This window comes from Emydura macquarii, unplaced genomic scaffold (genome assembly GCF_026122565.2).
Source record: "Emydura macquarii macquarii isolate MOO-44397 ecotype Brisbane River unplaced genomic scaffold, CSIRO-AGI_Emac_v2 contig_1451, whole genome shotgun sequence".
NCBI lineage: Eukaryota > Metazoa > Chordata > Testudines > Chelidae > Emydura > Emydura macquarii.
This window is the reverse complement of record NW_027131588.1, coordinates 7,868,049-7,886,813: the sequence shown is the minus strand read 5'-3', so window position 1 is coordinate 7,886,813 and position 18,765 is coordinate 7,868,049. Positions and strand designations below refer to the sequence as shown.

General features: G+C 40.8%; 1 protein-coding gene across 1 annotated transcript in view; it reads left to right on the top strand.

Annotated features, from left to right (window-relative positions):
* SLC24A2 (solute carrier family 24 member 2) overlaps positions 1 to 4,136 on the top strand; it is a 156,840-nt gene extending 152,704 nt beyond the window's left edge. Inside the window, exon 10 of the mRNA XM_067553145.1 lies at positions 3,670 to 4,136. Within this exon, the coding sequence (XP_067409246.1) occupies positions 3,670 to 3,919 (250 nt within the window). The 3' untranslated portion in view covers positions 3,920 to 4,136. The remainder of the gene's footprint in view (positions 1 to 3,669) is intronic.
* The last annotated feature ends 14,629 nt before the right edge of the window (positions 4,137 to 18,765 follow it).

The following is an 18,765-nucleotide window of genomic DNA, read 5'->3' as shown; positions in this document are numbered from 1 at the left end:
CCATACCATCCACCATCTGGTTCAAACAGCTTTTACCAACACTGGTCAAGCATAACAACAGACAAATGGGTACTAGAAATTATCCGTTCCGAGTATACTATCCCTTTTACCTCCATACCTACAATCCAAACCCCTTCCCCGTTCCTCTTCAGGAACCGTTCTAACGAGCACCTTTTGCAATAGGAGGTAGTATATTTATTTCAGATAGGTGCCATAGAGCATGTCCCCTACCAACACAGAGGCAGAGGCTTCTATTCCCATTACTCCCTCACCCAAAAGAAGACCAGAGGTTGGAGACCCATTTTGGACTTAAGAAAACTGAATAAGTTTATAAGGGTACAGATATTCAGGATGGTCACTCTGGCTACCATATTACCAGCGCTGGAACAGGGGGACTGGTTTGCAGCCCTTGACCTTCAGGATGCATATTTCCACATTGCTATTCACCCAGTTCACAGGAGGTTCCTTAGACCCACACTGTGCAACAACCACTATCAGTACATGGTGTTACCCTTCAGCCTTTGTACTGCTCCAAGGGCTCTCTCCAAGATACTTGCTATCATAGCCGCCTACCTTCGCAGACTAGGGATTACCATATTCCCCTATCTGGACGATTGCCTGATAAGAACACACACGTACACGGGGGTGGTTCAAGCAGTTCATACAACAAGGACATTATTTCATACACTAGGACTGATGATCAATGACAAAAAATCCACCTTACAGCCTGTGCAACAACTAGAGTTTATAGGCGCGCACCTCGATTCTCTCACTGCCAGGGCGTTCCTACTAAGAACCAGATTCAACACCATTGTGAACCTGGAATCTATAATAGAAAACAGTCTGACCTTGAACGTATGCACATGCCTCCAAATGCTGAGTCACATGGCAGCCACCACATTTGTTGTACAACATGCATCATTGCACATGTGAGCCCTCCTAATGTGGCTCGTGACAGTTTACAAACCACACAGACATCATTATACAAAACTGTGATTATGCCAAAAAAGATCAAGCAATCATTAAAATGGTGGACACAGCCCAATAACCTTCTAACAGGGATTCTGATCATGAGGGAAACACCCTCCATCATGATCACTATGGACGCATCACTAATTGGATGGGGAGCACACCTGCAAGAACACACCATTCAAGGAAAATGGTCAACACAGGAAAGGAAATTGCATATAAATCTGCTGGATTTATGTGCCATCCGCAATACCTGTCTACATTTCCTACTTCTCATAGCAGGGAAAACTGTAAAAATAATGACGGACAACATTGTGTGTATGTTTTACATCAGTCAGCAAGAAGGGGCAAGATCTAACTCCCTATGTTCAGAAGCGATAAGGCTATAAAATTGGTACATATGCCACAATATCCACGTATCAGAGGCATACCTGCCTGGTATTCAGAACACCACCGCAGACAATCTGAGCAGACAGTTCGGCAACAATCACGAGAGGGAATTGCACAATGAAGTCCTGGAAAATGTATTCCAATGATGGGCTTACCCTACAATCGACAACAATGAACCGCAAGTGCTGTTACTTCTAGTCAACAGCAGGTCTGGGCAGAGGATCGATGGGAGACAAAACATGTACCCAGACATACGTCCACCCACAATTCCTTGGGACCTCAATCTAGTACTAAGGACCACCATCAATCCACAATTTGAGCCCTTAGCAACTTGTTCGTTACTACACATGTTGATGAAGGTATCATTTCTAGTAGCAATTACATCAGCACGACACATAAGTGAGCTTGGAGCACTTATGGCCCACCCACCGTACACAATATTTCATAAAGATAAGGTAATGCTATGACCTCATCTGAAATTCCTCCCCAAAGTGACATCAGCATTCCATCTTAACCAAAAATTCATTTACCTACGTTTTACCCGAAACCCCATAGTACTACATGGGATTTGGCCCTCCATACGTTGGATGTCAGATGAGCCATTGCATTTTACCTAGAAAGAACAAAACCCTTTAGGAAATCTCCCAAACTTTTCATGTCAATTACAGAACATTCTGAAGGCAACGCCATATCCACCCAAAGGCTATCAAAGTGGATTTCCAGCTGCATCCGCACATACTACACACAGTCAAGGGTAACACCACCCAAAACGGTAACGACACAGTCAACTAGATCAATTTCTACATCCACAGCCTTCTTGCATAACATGCCAATCACTGAAATATGCAAAGCAGCTACCTGGGCTTTGACCCACACTTTCATAAAGCATTACGCAATCGATCAGACATCAAGACATGGTGCAGTAATCGGACTTTAGTATTCTCCTCCATTCAACCAAACACTCTGAAGTACCCTCCACCAGTTGAGGGCACTGCTCGAGAGTCACCTGGAGTGAAGCACCCACAGGGACACTACTTGAAGAAGAAGAGAAGGTTACTCTCTTTGTTCAGTAACTGACGTTCTTCGAGATATGTGCCCTTGTGGGTGCTCCACTACCCACCCTCCTCCCCTCTACTTCGGAGTCCAGTGTTACGGCTCTTCGGAAGAGAAAGAACAGAGGGAGTCGGGTTGTACAAACTGAAAAGGGTGCCAATGGCGCCACAAGACAGGAACAGTGCATGCGCGACCCGGACGGACACTGCTGACAAAATCTCTGATCAAGGGCGCGAGAACATGCCAACACCTGGAATGGAGCACTCATAGGGACGCACAGCTCGAAGAACGTCAGTTACTGCATAAGGTGAATAACCCTTTCTTCTGTATTCTGTGTTCTCCTCTCTTCCAGGTGCAGGTCTGTGACACAGCACAGATCCGCTGCCCACTTGGCAGTCAGGCTGTTTGGTATGATGTCAGGGGTTAGGTTCCTCTCCTTGAAAGTCCAGGAACAAATGGAATGGGCCACACAGCTTATAGACAGCCTCCTAGCTGATAGCTGCAAACTGTCAGGCAGACAGGAGACACTCCATCATGACAAACAGCTCTTCATGGCAATTGGTGGAGGAAGAAAAGGGAGCCCCCTAGATACCTCCCCTCCTGTCTCCTTCACAAAATAACCTAGATGCTTACTTCCAAGTTCTGACAGCCTGGTCTTTCACCCTTTGCAGGATTCTTGTGGTTGGAATAGACTGAGCAGGGATCAGAGAGAAGATGGGAAAGTGTGAAAAGAGGGTCAAGGAAGTATGGGGTGCTTGGGCACATGCAGAGCTCACTTACATTAATTTCCTGCCCACTTATCAACTCTACACCTTCCAACAGAGGAGAGGGCAGCAGAAAAATAGTAATAAATATGTTTTGGAAGTGCACAAAGGGCTGCATTGTGCTAGGTGCTGTACAGGCACAAAAAATTAGCAGTCCCATTCTCCTCACCACCTTATACACTCGGTCTGTCTTCTTCAACCTGTCAATTTGTGCCTTGGCCTCTTTTGGAAGCTGCTGCTGAAAAACAGGATATGGGTCAGCCTAACCACACTTGCTGCTCAGCCCCATCTAGTCCATCCCCCAGGGCCCAGTACAGAATTGTTCTTTTTAGTATGTTACCTAATGCCGCTCTTATTGTGTCCCTGCACTAGCCTCTTAGATGGGCTTCATTAGGTTTAAATCAACAGCTATATGTAGACGTGCCTCCAGAGAACTCTTCATACCACTTCCTGTTTCTCTATGTCATTTCCTATTTCTCTTTGTGTTTTTCAGTCTTCCCCTTCCATGGCTCCTGTTTGCTACAATTAACAACTTCTCCCCGGTGACCGTCAGCAGCAATGGATTGTTCTGTGCTATCGTCCTCCTCTTCATCATGCTACTCTTTGTCATCCTCTCCATTGCTCTTTGCAAGTGGAGGATGAATAAATTCTTGGGCTTCACCATGTTTGGGCTCTATTTCATGTTCCTGGTCATCAGTGTCCTTCTGGAGGACAAAGTGATCTTGTGTCCCATTTCCATTTAGTAGGAAGTGCTGTTTCTTGAACGAAAACAAATATCTGCAATGGACAGTGTCCCCTGAGAAAGAACAGTGGAGCCACAACCCTTTTTATGACAATAAATAAATAAAGAGGATAAAAAGGACTGGATTTGAAGTGGAAAAATTATTCAGCTGATTCATTTGCTGCTGAACAAAACAGTTACATGTAAGAGGTGAGATCAGCTACCTTAAGGCTTTTCTGCATGTCACTGCTCACTGGAAGAGGTCCTATAAGCTATTATATATGCTACATATATGCTATGTTTCCTTGTATCTCCTTCTCTATATTAATATATGCCTATACACGGACACAAAGAGTAATATATACATAGAGGTATAACTTTGCAAGAAGAACACTAGTATCTATTTTGGGGAAGCACAAACCTCTGGTTTGGGATTGATCTAGTTACCTGTTGATTGTCCTCAGTGGAAGATGTTAGCCAATAGCATCCGCATGAGTAACAGACAGAAAAGGACTCAGACTTCATCTGAATGAAGAGATCTCATGTGCTATCAGCTAAACAGAGTTGGTGAGCTTGCACACATTTTGGACATCCACACTGCAGACCTTTAGAAGCCCTTGGCAAAGTGCAGATGATGTTGCAATAGCATCCCGCTGAACCCTGCAGTGTCCCGAAACTCTGGCTCTCGCACTAATGGTGCACTGTAGGCTGATGGTTTTTACTTGGTACAGACACTTATGATAATCAAAGGTGAAACCCAAACTGGGGATCTGTGGCCTCTTCTAGCATCATCCCAGCATGCAAGTAGAAAATATGACTACTGAGTGAATTCACTACTTTTCTATAGTGCAGCAATACTATAAACAGTACCAATGTCTTTCTGATGCTATTACGACTATAGGTTTGCCTTTTCTTATAAGAAAGAAGGCTGGATTTGCTTATATGTAGTATTTCATATAAAATTTAGATGCAGCTGCATGATGGGAAGCTGCCCAATTGCTGAAGTGAATATCCTTTTGCAGACTATTTATTTGCCGTGAGTAAGTCCTTCACTGTTGCATACTTTCTTATCAGCTTTGGGGCAGATCCTCAGCTGATGTAAATTGTAGCTGTGATAATTTATTCCAGCTGAGGCCCTGCCCCTATATGTTTGAGAATTTAGCAAGGGGAATCTAACAATTGTAATATGGTGGGATTGCAGGTTGAAACCCAGGCAGGAATCTTCTAGAGTTGCTGAAGTGTTAGCATGTTTTAATTATGGAAGTCTAAGGGGGCCCATGAAAGAAGAGAGCCCATTCCTGCTCATATTGAAGTCATGAGGGGAGACATGGGTCCAAAATTAGAACAAAAAAGGCACAGGGAAAAAGAGAGGGAGAAATCAGTGTTCTTACAGAGAAAGATTTTACATTTCCAAATAGTTGGATATAAAATGGGACATTTGAAACCTGAGTAAAAATTATTTTAGGTAATGCCTGTTTGTTTTTTCAAGGTCTGTGTTTGGTTAGAGTTCATGCAATTTCATTGTGTATCTGTTTTCCAAAAGTGACCCATTTCAGAGTTGTTTCTGGTTTAAATCCCTCCTGCAGTGGAAATACTATGCCTAGACTTGTGGAATGGAGGTTCAGCATATTTTGGCTTGTGGATTGTTCTGATCTTAGGGCCATGCTTTTCTTTCTGTATCCCATGCTTTCAGAGCTTTTGCTCTTCATTGTGTTCCTTGTATGTATGTTTATATCTCTACATAACTATATCTGCATAGAGCATTAAAACTAAGAAAACAACAGTAGATCAAACAGTAAGAAATATATATTTAAAACAAAAGAAAAAAGTTTATATTATTAAAGTTAAGATACTAATGAACAAAAGGAAATTAGGTGTTACAGTTGCTACAGAGTCTGCTACCCACTTCCTGTCCCAAGGATTTAATACCTAGGTACAGAATTGCATAAAGAGCCAAATTCTGCTCTTAATTACACGCCTGCAGTGCCCTTTGCATTTTTAGTGGGACTTGTGCCTGTGTAACTGTGAGCAAAACTTTGCCCTGTGTATTTCAAATCACCTATTGCTCTGAAATCCCCTTATCTGTACTGCAATCTTAACTACAGCGGTGCCACTCGCACCACTCACTATTTGTTTATATGTGTAAAAGCAGGTATACACACCTACAGTGACCTCAGCTGAAAAAAGTGGAAGTCCTGTGATGAAAAAATTCAGGGCCCAAGTTCTGAACTCAGTTACACTGGTAAAATCCTACTAATCTCAGAGGGGTTGCACAGCTGTAAGTGAGGGTAGAATTGGCCCCAACTCTTGTATGGGCCCCAACTCCTGATGGAACCACCAAATCCTTTGTGGGCTTGTGTAATCATACACAATATACTGAGATGTACAGACTCACAAGAGGACACGTTTTGCTGAAGTTACAGTAAATATGTAAACAGTACCAGAAACAGATAGCAAGGTGCATTGTGATGAAAAGTCTCTTCTGCAATGCTATGAAACAACTCACAAGACTGTACTTTAAAGCAGACACATCATGCTTCTTACACTGGAATAGGTGAGTCACTCCTTCAAGTGATATTCTTTCCCCATTAGAAAATGATATTGACCTTGAATTGCTGGTCCAGGTGGACCTGCCCCAGGTTCAATGTCTAACATTTCCTGAAAATTGTAGTGGTTTCCTGCAGTGTTTCTCCCCTTTACGCAGGAGGCCTTGGTGCAGGCACAACACTGAAAGGAGCAATTCAGGGAGGTAGGAAGGAGAAGAGAAATCTGAGAAATTAATACATTTTGAATTTAAAAGGAAGTTAGAATTAATCATTATAATTAAACAAACAAGTCAAACTTACTTATTCAGGCTGAGCTTCCAAGCATGGCTTATTTCACATGTACTCAGATTAGTGGCTATGTTAAATGTTTGCACAGCCACATGAAACATAAATTGGATCATGCAGTCAAAATAGGAGAAAAACCTAGCAAGCAAGCAGAGGCTACAGAGGCAAATGTATTCTATTGTAACGGTGGATTTCTATTTAATAGGAGATTATCTTTAAGTCATGGCACAGAAATCATCTTATAAAGACAGGAAATGTTTAATGTTCATGTAGTTCTTTATCAAGTGACCAAAAAAGCAGGCTTACAAAGGCATTTGATGTCTGTTTAAAAAAAAAAGAAAAAAAAAAAAGGAGTTCAAACTCACCGGTTTGACATTTAAAACAATAAAACACACAGCACCTGATTTTGATCTCAGTTCAGGACACTAAAGCTGTCAATGCAGTTACTCCACATTTACACCAGTGCAAGTATCATCAGAATCTATTCCAAACTCAGGAGGGGAAAAGCCACCATTCCTCTTTACATGTATAACAGAGATAGCAGTAGGAGAGCTGGGCGGTGCGCTGGAGAGTAAAGCCATTAATAGCTGATCATACAACATTGCAGGAAATAAACAATTTTTTCAAGATGGTATTTAGTGCAAATGTTTCCGTTCAATGGTCACATAAAGAAAGTTTTTCTGTAGGCCTAGTGACTGGTGTACTGTAATTGCATTTCTATGCTAAATGTGTTAAATGTACATGTTAAAATATCAGTCATTCTTTGCCTTTCAAGGAAGTTGGGAATTAGATTGCCTCTGCCAACACATTTATCTTGGAAGGCATTAAAAGTCATTCCCGCCCCCCCAAGAATAAGAAACCTTGCAGCTTCTGCTGCCTTGTGTCTACCAGGCAAATCATTATTCAAACGATGGAATAATAGTGCCGTGGGTGGCAGCTCTGCTCCAGTGGTAATAGGAGAGAACTCTGCTCCCTGGGTGTCTTCTGTGAAGTAAGCTAATGTTTTATGAAATCTGATTATAATTCTTAACAAAACAGCCTTTTACATAACTGGCTGAGTAAACTATTTCAGGAGACTCTCTTCTTGATGTGTTCTTCCATTACTAGCTGGAATAGCTTTATTGATAAAGGAAGAAAAGTATTGGCATTGGAATGAAAACATGTCCCTTCATCACACAGAGAAGTTTGAAAGTCCAACTGGAGAGCTGACAGAACATCATAAATCTGCTGTAACCCAATTTATTGGAAATCCATAGTAAATCCAGGCTGCAGATTCATTTCTGTGGAAAACGTATGACAACTGAGAGGAAATCTCTGTTTTACAATTGTAGGAGATTTACTAGGGGCCAAATTCTGATACCTTTACATTAACCAGCACATTATTCTGTGATCAGTCCCATTGAAACCAATGACTCTGTTCAATGTGTAAGGTGTTACTTGTGCATAAGTGCTTCAGACTGTAATTTATTATGATTGTCCATCATACGTACCATGAATAAGGTTATTAATCCCCCCCATATATATTTGATTTTTTTTTTAACCTCTGTACAGGAAAGGTATTTTCCTGCAGTCCTCATGTAGGTAAAACTCTAAATGACTTCACTGGGAACTTGGACCTGCATAGGAATTGCGGGATCAAGCCCAAACAGCCAAAATTCTGCACTGAGTTACAGCCCACTGGCTACCTCATGCCACTGGCTGGGTATAAATTAACATATACTTTGGTGCTATGACCCAAATTTTGTTCTCATTTCTAGCAGTGTCATCCAGAATAACTCCAGATTGACATTAGTATAAATGAGATTAGAATCTGATCCTAAAACATAAAATTGAATAACCCAAATTCATTACTTTGGCACAACTCCATTTGATATTACGATGCATGAACACAATTCTTGGAAGAGACCCTCTGAGTTCCCATATAATTTGAATGGTCTCATGGGCCAGCTTATCCCCGCTGCATAGTCCTCTAACTTCAGTGGAACTACACGAGTTTATACCATTTGAGGATCTGGCTCCATATTTGCCAAATTCTATCCAGGTCCTACAATAATTGCTAGTTACAGGAAAAAAAACTGTCATGGAGACAACTGTCCTGGGAACTATGGGGTGGGTAGTTTGGGTGCATGGTACTGTGGCGGTTGGAGGAGGTACTGCTGTACAGACATGCAAAATTTTTTCAGGAACAAATAGTTCAGGCAACATTAACTGTAGAATTTTACTATAAGCCAAATGCAAATAATCCTTCTGTGGCTGTGTGCTTGTCTGTATTCTGCTTGTTTCTTCAATTGATCTCACTGTCGACATATTCCTTGGGACGCATAGAATTAAAATACACAAGTTATTCAGATGCTTATCAAGAGATCATATAATATTTGTTATGGTAATGCACCTACCATTTAGTTTCCATAACATACTCTGAAGTATTTTGTGGTCACTATACTTATATCACTGTATGTGAAGATCTACTAGGAAATAGGTTTTATATATATATGATTATCCTGAATTCTATGAAGATCTGCAGTACCTAGAAATCTTTTAAAATGGAATATTTTTATGCAGCTATCTTTATTCCACTGTATATTTCAAGAAATATGGGAACTATGGCTGCTGAACAGTGATTCTGCAAAATGGCATCATGCGTTTCCATATTTATTGTGGCTCATTGATTCTATATCACGGTCAGTTTTACAAAATAAAATACTTTTATTTTCTAACTGCCAGCCCTGAAACTCCGCCTGGGATCCGAGATTCAAGCTTAGATCTTTTTTCTCTCGCATCATCACCTGTAATAAAGTTTCTGCAGGCCAAAGAGGCTTTCAGTGACATTTATGCAACCTCATTGCCTTCAGTAATGTTACATTACACAGGTGTAAACTGACTGGAATGTAGCAAACACTTGTTGATGCAGAAAGAGGAATAGAATCCAACTCACTCATTAATACCTGTATTGGCTGTGTAAGGCTAATGGGAGTAGGAAAAAAAAATCTTTAAGTACCTTGAAGCTCGGACTTCCTGGAGTTCCATTATGATGCTGTTTGATATTAGAAATAAACAGGGTGGCACAAATTTTGTTCCATTATACCCATATTGGGGTTGCAAAGGTGTAAATGAGAACAGAATTGAACCCGATCGATGTAGCAAAAAAGATAAAATATTGATTTGACTATCAGTATTTTGGGTGACATTTGTTTTATGAAATGTTGTTTATTCACATAAATATTCAGAAAAATAGTGACAGGGAATTGGGAAAGACTGAGATCACCTTGCTGAGTAAACAAATTATGCATATGCACTAAAAGAAGAATTAGACCCAAGTGATTTTAAGTATTGAATCTTACTATGTTGACCAGTTCAGTATTATTTGTTTTTGGCCTACTCTTATCTTGCTCTTACACTGTCAAACTAGTCAGTTCATTGACGCTAATGGATTTGCATGAGGGTATGAATCAGTAGACACCATGACCAGGGGTGAAATCCTGGCCCCACTGGAGTCAACAGAAATTTTGCTATTGACGTCAATGAGGTCAGGATTTTAACCCTGGAATCTGTGTTTTCGACACACAGGCAAAGGAGGTTTAATGGAAGTTGTGTGCATCTATTGAAGGGAGATATGTACATTGGAAATCCTTCAGAAACAGTTTAGAGCATACAGTCAACACTAATTACAGATGGATGTAATAGTTTATCCACTTGAGAAGTTATTTTCCTTCCCTTGTACATAAGAGTGAAGCAGATAATAAAATGGATAATGTCTGTGCTTTGCTTTGACCAACTGATTCTGTTTCATGTTTTCCTCTGTTTCCTGGGAAGCTTAATATGAGTGAGATGCGTGGCTTGAGGAATCACAAATGTGTAAAAATAATATGTATAACTTCGGCCTCGATGTTTTTTATCCTAATTTGAACGCTTCAGGTTGACTCAAATTGTGCTTAGGTTTTGCCCTGGCCTTTTGCACAGGAGTTAATTTCACTTATCAAAATGATCCTTCTTGGATCTGTTATAATAAGTACAGAAATGTTAGTGTATAGATCGCAATCATTTCCGGTCTGAATGAAAGCAAGAAGCAGTTTACCAAAACCTTCCGGAATAAAGTTATACAAATCATTGTGCCCATAAGACATAAATGTCATATATAAGACACAGTCCCATACTCCTTATGGAGACAAAGCTCAAATTGGGCCTATTGTGTGTTTGTATTCATGACTGCATGAAGACTAAACAGCCCAAAACAAGATGTCCTACAGAATAAGTAGTTATATATTTTGTGAGTGTGTGTGTGTGTGTGAGAGAGAGAGAGAGAGAGAGTTAGGAGTTGGTAAACCTACTTTACATGAGTATAGATTTACTGCAAATTCTCCCTATTATTAAACCAGAGTAGCCCAAATGAAATCTGTATATATGTTTAAAGATATTGCACTTTATAATATTTTATGTTGCATAATTTTCTTAATGTAAAGTCATTAAAAAAACCAGACCATTTTTGGGTTTCTGAATATAGGTGTTAATTTTTAAATAAATAATCTATTATGCATGTCTGTTATATAATGTTTAATATAAAATACCATTAAATCAGTCATCATATGTTGTCAAAATGCTGACACTTTCTTACAAATACGAGACAATCCTATCTTCTGATGAAAGGACAAAAGAGGAATCAAATGTTAGTGTGGTAATTAACAAAATGACCTCAGATAGGTAGAATAACACATAGATACACTGGGACATATTCCACCCTAAATTACACATGCTCAACTTTACTAAAGACAATAAGGTAGGAGAGGGGGAAAATTGCCCTTATTCTTAATATTCCACAAAATGATGTGCATTATTTTGTAGCACGACAGTAAATCCTGCAGCAATCCTGCAGTCTTTGTGCACCCAAAATTGCATGTTTTGAGTTTGCAAAGCATGAAGTTTCAGGCCTAATTTAGCAATTAATTCACATCACTACTCTAATATATTCCCCAAATGAAACCTCAGTAAAATAAGCACCTTGTGTTACAAGTTTACAGGTACAAAGCTACTTCTATCACATAATTCTTACAATAGCTTAAATTCTTCAGAGTCAGCCTACCTGATAAAAAGCAACAACTTTGAAATTATTTTCAAAAATAAGCATTGCAGCTGTTACTTTTTTGTTTCTGTTAACTGGTCTCAGTTCCTCATAATGGGCCTAATCCTGACTCCAATGAAGCTACTCACAAGACTAAAAAGTAAAAAGTAAAGGCGTTGCAAGATCAGGTCCATATGTTGTCACCTGAAAATTTTAGTAGTATGTTATAAATGACAACCAGATGTAAGAAAGTATTTTTTTTAAATGCAGTAGTTGTCAAACTCTTCCTTCCTTTACTTTTAACTTAGAGGAAAAGAAATCTGGAGACCCTAGCCTTATTTATTTAAATAAAATCATTTTTGTCATGGAAAAACCAATTCATGTAGCCTCAAGATAATTACAAGCGTTTGTGTGTGTGTATTGATCATTATTCACTTAATAAAATTGTACCATAAACCTGCATCGGTATATTCTTTGAATACAAATTTGTACATAGTATGAAAGCTATATTTATTTGCACATAGGCTCTTGGAAATAATCCTTTTCTGTCAACTATACTTCTTCACTATAACTACAGAATATTTCACTGTGCATGTGTACTCTCTTTCACACTAATGTATCATCCTTGTACTACTGATAATCAATTCCTCATATGTCACTTTATGTAACTAAGTCTCTAAGTGTGAAGAATAAAAAAAGACAAACAGATGTCATTTTGTTTAGTGTTCTTTTTGTCTTGATTCTCTTGTTACAGCTCTGAAAAATACACATTTTTCACTATTTTATTGTTGCTTTATAATGATATCAGAATGGGGAGCAGGGGAGATTAGATGACCTCTCCTGGTCTCCTCAAGGCCTACATGTCTATGATTTCTAATCTAAATACAGGTTATTAATTATTTGCACTACAATAGCACCTCAGTGCCTCAACAGAAACTGAAGCTCCATTGTGATATATTCAGGCCATACACAGGGTAAACAAAAGGCCATGCCCCAAAGGGCTTAAAATCTAAGTAGACAATACAGACAAAGGGTCATAGTAAGAAGATATCATTATCCCCATTTTACATATAAGGAATTGAGGCACACAGAGAGCAATTACTTTTTCCAAGTTGCATGCACTTGCGAATTCGACAGCCTTCAAAATTCTAATTCTTTGTGTGACTATTTATTAAACGTCCACACCCAGCTAGCAGCTCACAGCAACTTTGAACATTGTACCTTATGCAATTCACAGTGCTGTTATTTGCAGGATGACATCTGGCAGATTTTCTCTGGGAGAGAGAGTGTCACAGGAATCCTGGGCAGATGCCAGCCCTTTAGATATCTAGCACAGTCCATACTGAGAACCAATATACATAAAGTATAACGTACCTACTGGGAGCTATAATGCAACAGGCTCCTGGGTAATTCACTGGATAAAAGTAGACCATTGGCCTCTTGGTGAACTCCCTGGAGTTTTTGGGCAATCCTAGAAAGTTGCATTAGTATTGGGGGCAGGTGAGGGTGTCCAGGCTGATGTCACTTAACGGGTTTGGGCCTTCTTTTCACCTGGGCCTAAAATTCAGAGTAACCTATGACGGGTCAGACTGTGGCTTTAGCCCCACAACTTGAGTAGGGAGAGATGGAGAGCCCAAAATGAGTACCAGAAAAACTGTGCTTCTAAGGGCCTCAATCCCTGCTGGGACCGCTCCTTGCACACAGTGGATGCACAGCTCATATTAGCCATTAGGTTGGCCTAGAATGTGCTCCCTGAAACCACACCCTCACTCTCACTCCCCTTTTCACCAGCTTCGTCCCTGCGTGGGGAGAGGGGCAGCAGGAACGAGCCACCTCTGCTGTCCCCAGATCTTGGGGGCTGCTATTGTGAACAGCTGCACTTGGGTGGAGAGGCTGGGTTAATCATAATACTGTGGTGGTAGCATGTTTCCTACAACGTCATGCATGTGTACAAATATGAAACTCTGCTAGGTCATGTCCCCAAATGTGTGTCTCACGTGGCTTGAATAGCTGCAGACAAACACAAAGCTGAGCTTCCACCCCCATCCCCCGCAGAGGCATGCATACTGGAACAACGGACTGGCTTGAGCACTTTGGAAGAAATCATGCCCATTGCCAGACAGGGCCGATCACCTGACCCCAGGGGGTATTGAGAAAACTTGTTAAAAGTTGAGGCGTCTGTGTCTCTCGGCTCCCTTGGAATCCAACTTTTAAGCAACACCAAAGAGTGAGAAGCTGCCCATTGGGGGCGGGAGCCTGGTTGCTAGGGGCACTGCAGGCAGCCGGTGTGGTAAGCTGACGTCCCAGACTGAACGTTACTGAAATATTAACCTTAGTTTAAGATGTGAGTTACCTTTTAGTTAATTGTGACCTACTCCTTGACTCATTATTAATCGCTTGATTTATATTAATCTGATGTATTCACTTAAAATCTTGCTGTAGTCAATAAACTTCTTAGTTTGTTTTATCTAAAACAGTGCATATGGATTGAGTGTGTGCAGAGACCTCACATATAGTGACAGAGCTTTGATAAATTGTATAGCACTGAACCCTGCAAGATGGGTGTTCCCAGGTGTGCACCTGGAATGGGGATGTCTATCCCAGGAGCGGCTGGCTAGAAGCGCTGCTTCTCTAGGTCAGGGACCAATTACTCACAGGAGGCTGGGCCTTGATAAGGTTTTTACTCATTCTTAATATGCAAAATGAGTTAAGAAGACTAATACCTTGCTATAATACATTGACTAAATAATTACTTGCCAGACTACAACCATCACTGCACCAGAAGAACGTAAAATGTTTGTTCATTATCAAGGCATATCTTCCTAACAAAGATGGAGTCCCTAGTTCTCCACCATGTATGAGCAGAAGTTGAGGACCATGGCAGATGCAGAAAACTGCTTAAGACGCCCTGAACCTTGGATGCCAAGCCCTGGCAGAAGTTAAGAGTTGCAGGTGGCCTACTCTAATTTCTGCCAGTAGCATAAGTTACATAAGGAGTACACACTAGCAGAGGATCTGGTGGAGTGGATTTCAGCACCACTATACTCTTGCCCCCCCAAGACATTAACACCACATATGCCATGTTTTGAGCGTTTAAGTGGTGCATAAAGCTACTAATAGCTCTCTGCACAAGGATGAATTTAATCCATAATGGCCTGGAGTTTTTCATTCCTAATCCTAAACACTCTCTCTTAGGACTGGAAATGGTGTCCTAACCCCCAACGTCTTGCTTTACCTAATGGCTGAAAAATGTCTTCAACCTTCAGCATTGCAGCAACCTGTTTGGAACTTGGAGGGAGAAGCACAGGTTGCAGGAGGGAAAAGTTGAGAGAAGGCACCAGGAAGTCAATCTGTTTGAAAGGAATGCCCGCTGTTGTTGCAAGATCTCTAAATAGTTCTCATAATAAAGAGCTGATTTAATTTTTAGAAACATCAAGCCCTCTCGTGTGCTGGGTAATAATGTAGCATTTGAAACATGGTGGGGCAGCAGTAAAGCTAGTGAGAACCACAGCAGGGAAGAAAGTGATTAACAGGAAAACAAAACAGCACCTAGAAACAGAGCAGAGGGGCAGCATGGAGGACTCAGACCACTGGGAAAGCTGGATTTCCAGATAAATAAATCTTGCATTGAAGCATGAACTGAGTCTGTATAAAAAGCTGGCCATGGGGAATAAAAAGGAGGGGTGGGGGGAAGGAAGGTAAAGCTTTTTTTACTATTTAATTGTGGGGAGGAGGTAAATGACAAGAAATGAATGAGGCCTCTTGCCAGAAATAATGACTGAAATACTGGAACAGCTGATAAAAGTGTTTGAGTAGTGATGTCAGACAGAATGAGACTGTAGAGAGATACAGGGTTGTTGGTTTTTTTTTACCTGAAACCAAGAAGCAGAAGAAGGAATAGATACTTGCATTACAGAGCTGAGAACTCTAGCATCCACATATCACTTTGGCAACATATTCTCTAATTAGAGACAGGATCACTTGTGGGACATGTGATTCTGACTTACAGGAGAGTGAGAGAAAAAGATCTGACCCTAGAGCAATGCTTCCAAAGAGAAGGGCAGCCGAACCATCCAGGGAAAAGGTCTAAACAATGACTGTCATGAGTGCAGCACAATTACAAATGTTCAAGCTAAAGGAACCCAGGCAGCAGGACACAGACAGACTGACCAAGAATGCAGGCATCATATAATGCAGTATATATACTGTGGAAAGCAACATGAAAGGCAGAAAGAAAAAAGCCCAGCCAATAGACAATGCTGCAACGGGTGTAGGAATAAGAACCACTTTAGTTTTAGAAATGTAGCATCCTCCCAAGTTATGACCCAGCATAAGGTACATGAAACAAGCATGAAAGTCATTTGGTCTATAAACTCTTGATTAAGTTAAATGAAATGCAAAAGTTCTGCTGGATTGGTTTGTTTGAATTGGTTCAGGAGCTCCTGTATACTGAGAATTGAGTGACACCGCTAATGATTTAAATTGATAACCAGATTATTAATGGGATCTGACAGGCTTCCGGTTATCCTTTGTTTCAGAAGAAGATGGGTTCACACTGAGTCCTCTGTGTGGCAAGCTGCTGGGGATACCCAGAGTTGTGAAACAGTGCTCTCCCTCTCAGCCTTAGCAAGCAGAAGTTTTGCTGCAGCTAAGCTGTGTGACAACTCCTTGACATGGTGCCTTGCCAGGAAACGCTTCAGGGCTCTCCCAGCCCAAACCTTACCTAGCAGGTAACAATCAATGAACTCCAGCTCCTGAGTTCCTCAAGGACGTCTCTCTGCAATGCACGGCCAGCATTCAGAGAAGATACTAAGTTTGGTGCTTCTTTCAACAGACAGCTTGTTATCTTGACAGCAGTTAATAATCACTTCAGTTCAATCAAAGCACTGGGTTGGGTTAGCTAACTAGTAATACAAATGTATTTAATCAAAGAGAGATGGGTTTTAAGTGAGTTCAAGTAAAAGGGCTAAAGATAGAAAGAATTGCAAAAGTAAAACTATGCTTTCTAATGGCTAAGACCTAACTTAACAAGCTACTGTTCTTGTTCAAGGCAGTTTCCTCATCATCTTCCTTTTCCACCAATGGCTGAGTAGCTCTGAGTCAGGATCCCCACAAAGTCCTCCAAGGCCCTGGTTTTCTTTGTCTCCTCAGGTAAAGGATGATTCAGGGGTTCTCTGCCCCTCTCTTTATAGTCTAGTCCACCTTTGAAATGTATACTCTCAAAGTTCATTGGCCCTACTTCAAGTGGCAGGAAGACTTCCTGGGGATGCAGTCTCTATCCCCTGTTGAGATGAAGTGATCACTTTTTCCCTACTTGCTCTGCTGATGTCTTTGTTTGCCTGGCATGCAAACGTGTGTTTCTTTGTCTTTGGTCGCACTTTGCTCAATTTACACGGGAGACACATTTGAGCAGATGGAACCATGTTCCTTTTTCTGGGAAAAAACCTGTTTATCAACTCCCCCCGATATGCCTGGTTTAAACACATTCTAGTTGTAATTACAGCACAGGTTGACCATACATACATTACGTAAGAATATTAATGATCAGTGAATGATTGTTTTTCCAATGGCATGTGCCATGACACCTTTTAGTTACAGGTTATAACAACAGTGAGTTGGAGTACACTGAGCTGATCAAGCCAGCTAAAACTCACCGCTAAATACCCGGGAACCCCTTGCCTTCTGGCACAGGGATGCTGTTAGGGTCACAGTAAAGCAGTTGTTAAGTATTCCAGTGCAAGGCAGTTTGGTTTGTCTTGCGTCACGTGTTAGCTGCTCTAAATACATGCGATAAAACGTGAGTGGAAATCTGGATTGCTTTCATTTTGTCCTGCCTATCCGGCAGCTCATCAAGTGCACACTCCATCTTTTATGCAAGCACGCAGCCTCCTTGCCATTTGTAATCATATGCAAAACACAAACATGTTCTCAGGCCACATGAACCTTTCATAGGTGGCGTCAGGGTGTCGTCTTGACATACATTTAAGTGTGTCCGGCCTTCTCTGAAATCCAGTGTAGCAATTGCAGAGAGGGGGTCAGCTGGGCTTAGATCTTTGTCAGCATTCATGTGAAACAAATGCGTCACTCTGAAACCTCAGTAGTATTCGACTTTTTAAAATAGCCCACAGCAAGTTTTTCAAGAAAAAATTAAACCTACTTCTGTACAAAGCTGCCTGCAGCAGGTACATTTTGATTTCTTTTCCTGGAACAGCATTCTACTGCATGGAAGAGAAAGATGTGAGACCCTACATAAGAAACTACTGCTCCCACTTTCCTACAGACACAGAAACATGATTAATCAGTAGACATTTCTTACTAACATAATTGGTGGGCCTTTAGGATGTTCTCGTTAAATAAGTGAAACATGCTACAACAACAACTAAATCTTCTACGGTTTCATGTTGTGAGCTGCATGTGCTCTCAGGCTTTGGAGGACCTCTGAAAAAACTGGATAGAGAACAATTATGTTGGACATCATAGGTGACATTCGCTCCCCTGCAGAGGGCCAGCATAAGGCCTATGCTGCACCTAAATTCCACTTGTACAGCTAAAATGGCATAGACCCTACATTGGCTTTCTCAACAGGGCCAAGGATCTTGTCTGAGTATTTGTATGTAAAGAACCCATATTACCATACTCCCTCCATTCGCTGTATAAATCGCATTTGCCATCATTAGAAGGCAAAAAATAATGCCAGTGAGGGTTGAAAGCAGAGAGATTTAAATGGATTTACAATGATTTATACCAGTGGAGGATCTAGCCCATGATTTTCATATATTAATCCAACAGTTCCTCCTGAATGAGTTGCTACCGTGGAAGGTAGTACATGTCTCCAGAGTGTCAAGACAAAACAACATCCTGTAACTCATTTATTAGTTAACAGTATTGACCAAAAAATGAATAGGTCTCAGTGCTTTTCACCAGAAACATTGGTTTGATATCCAAAATGACAAATGGGGACACACTATTTTTGTTACCTAT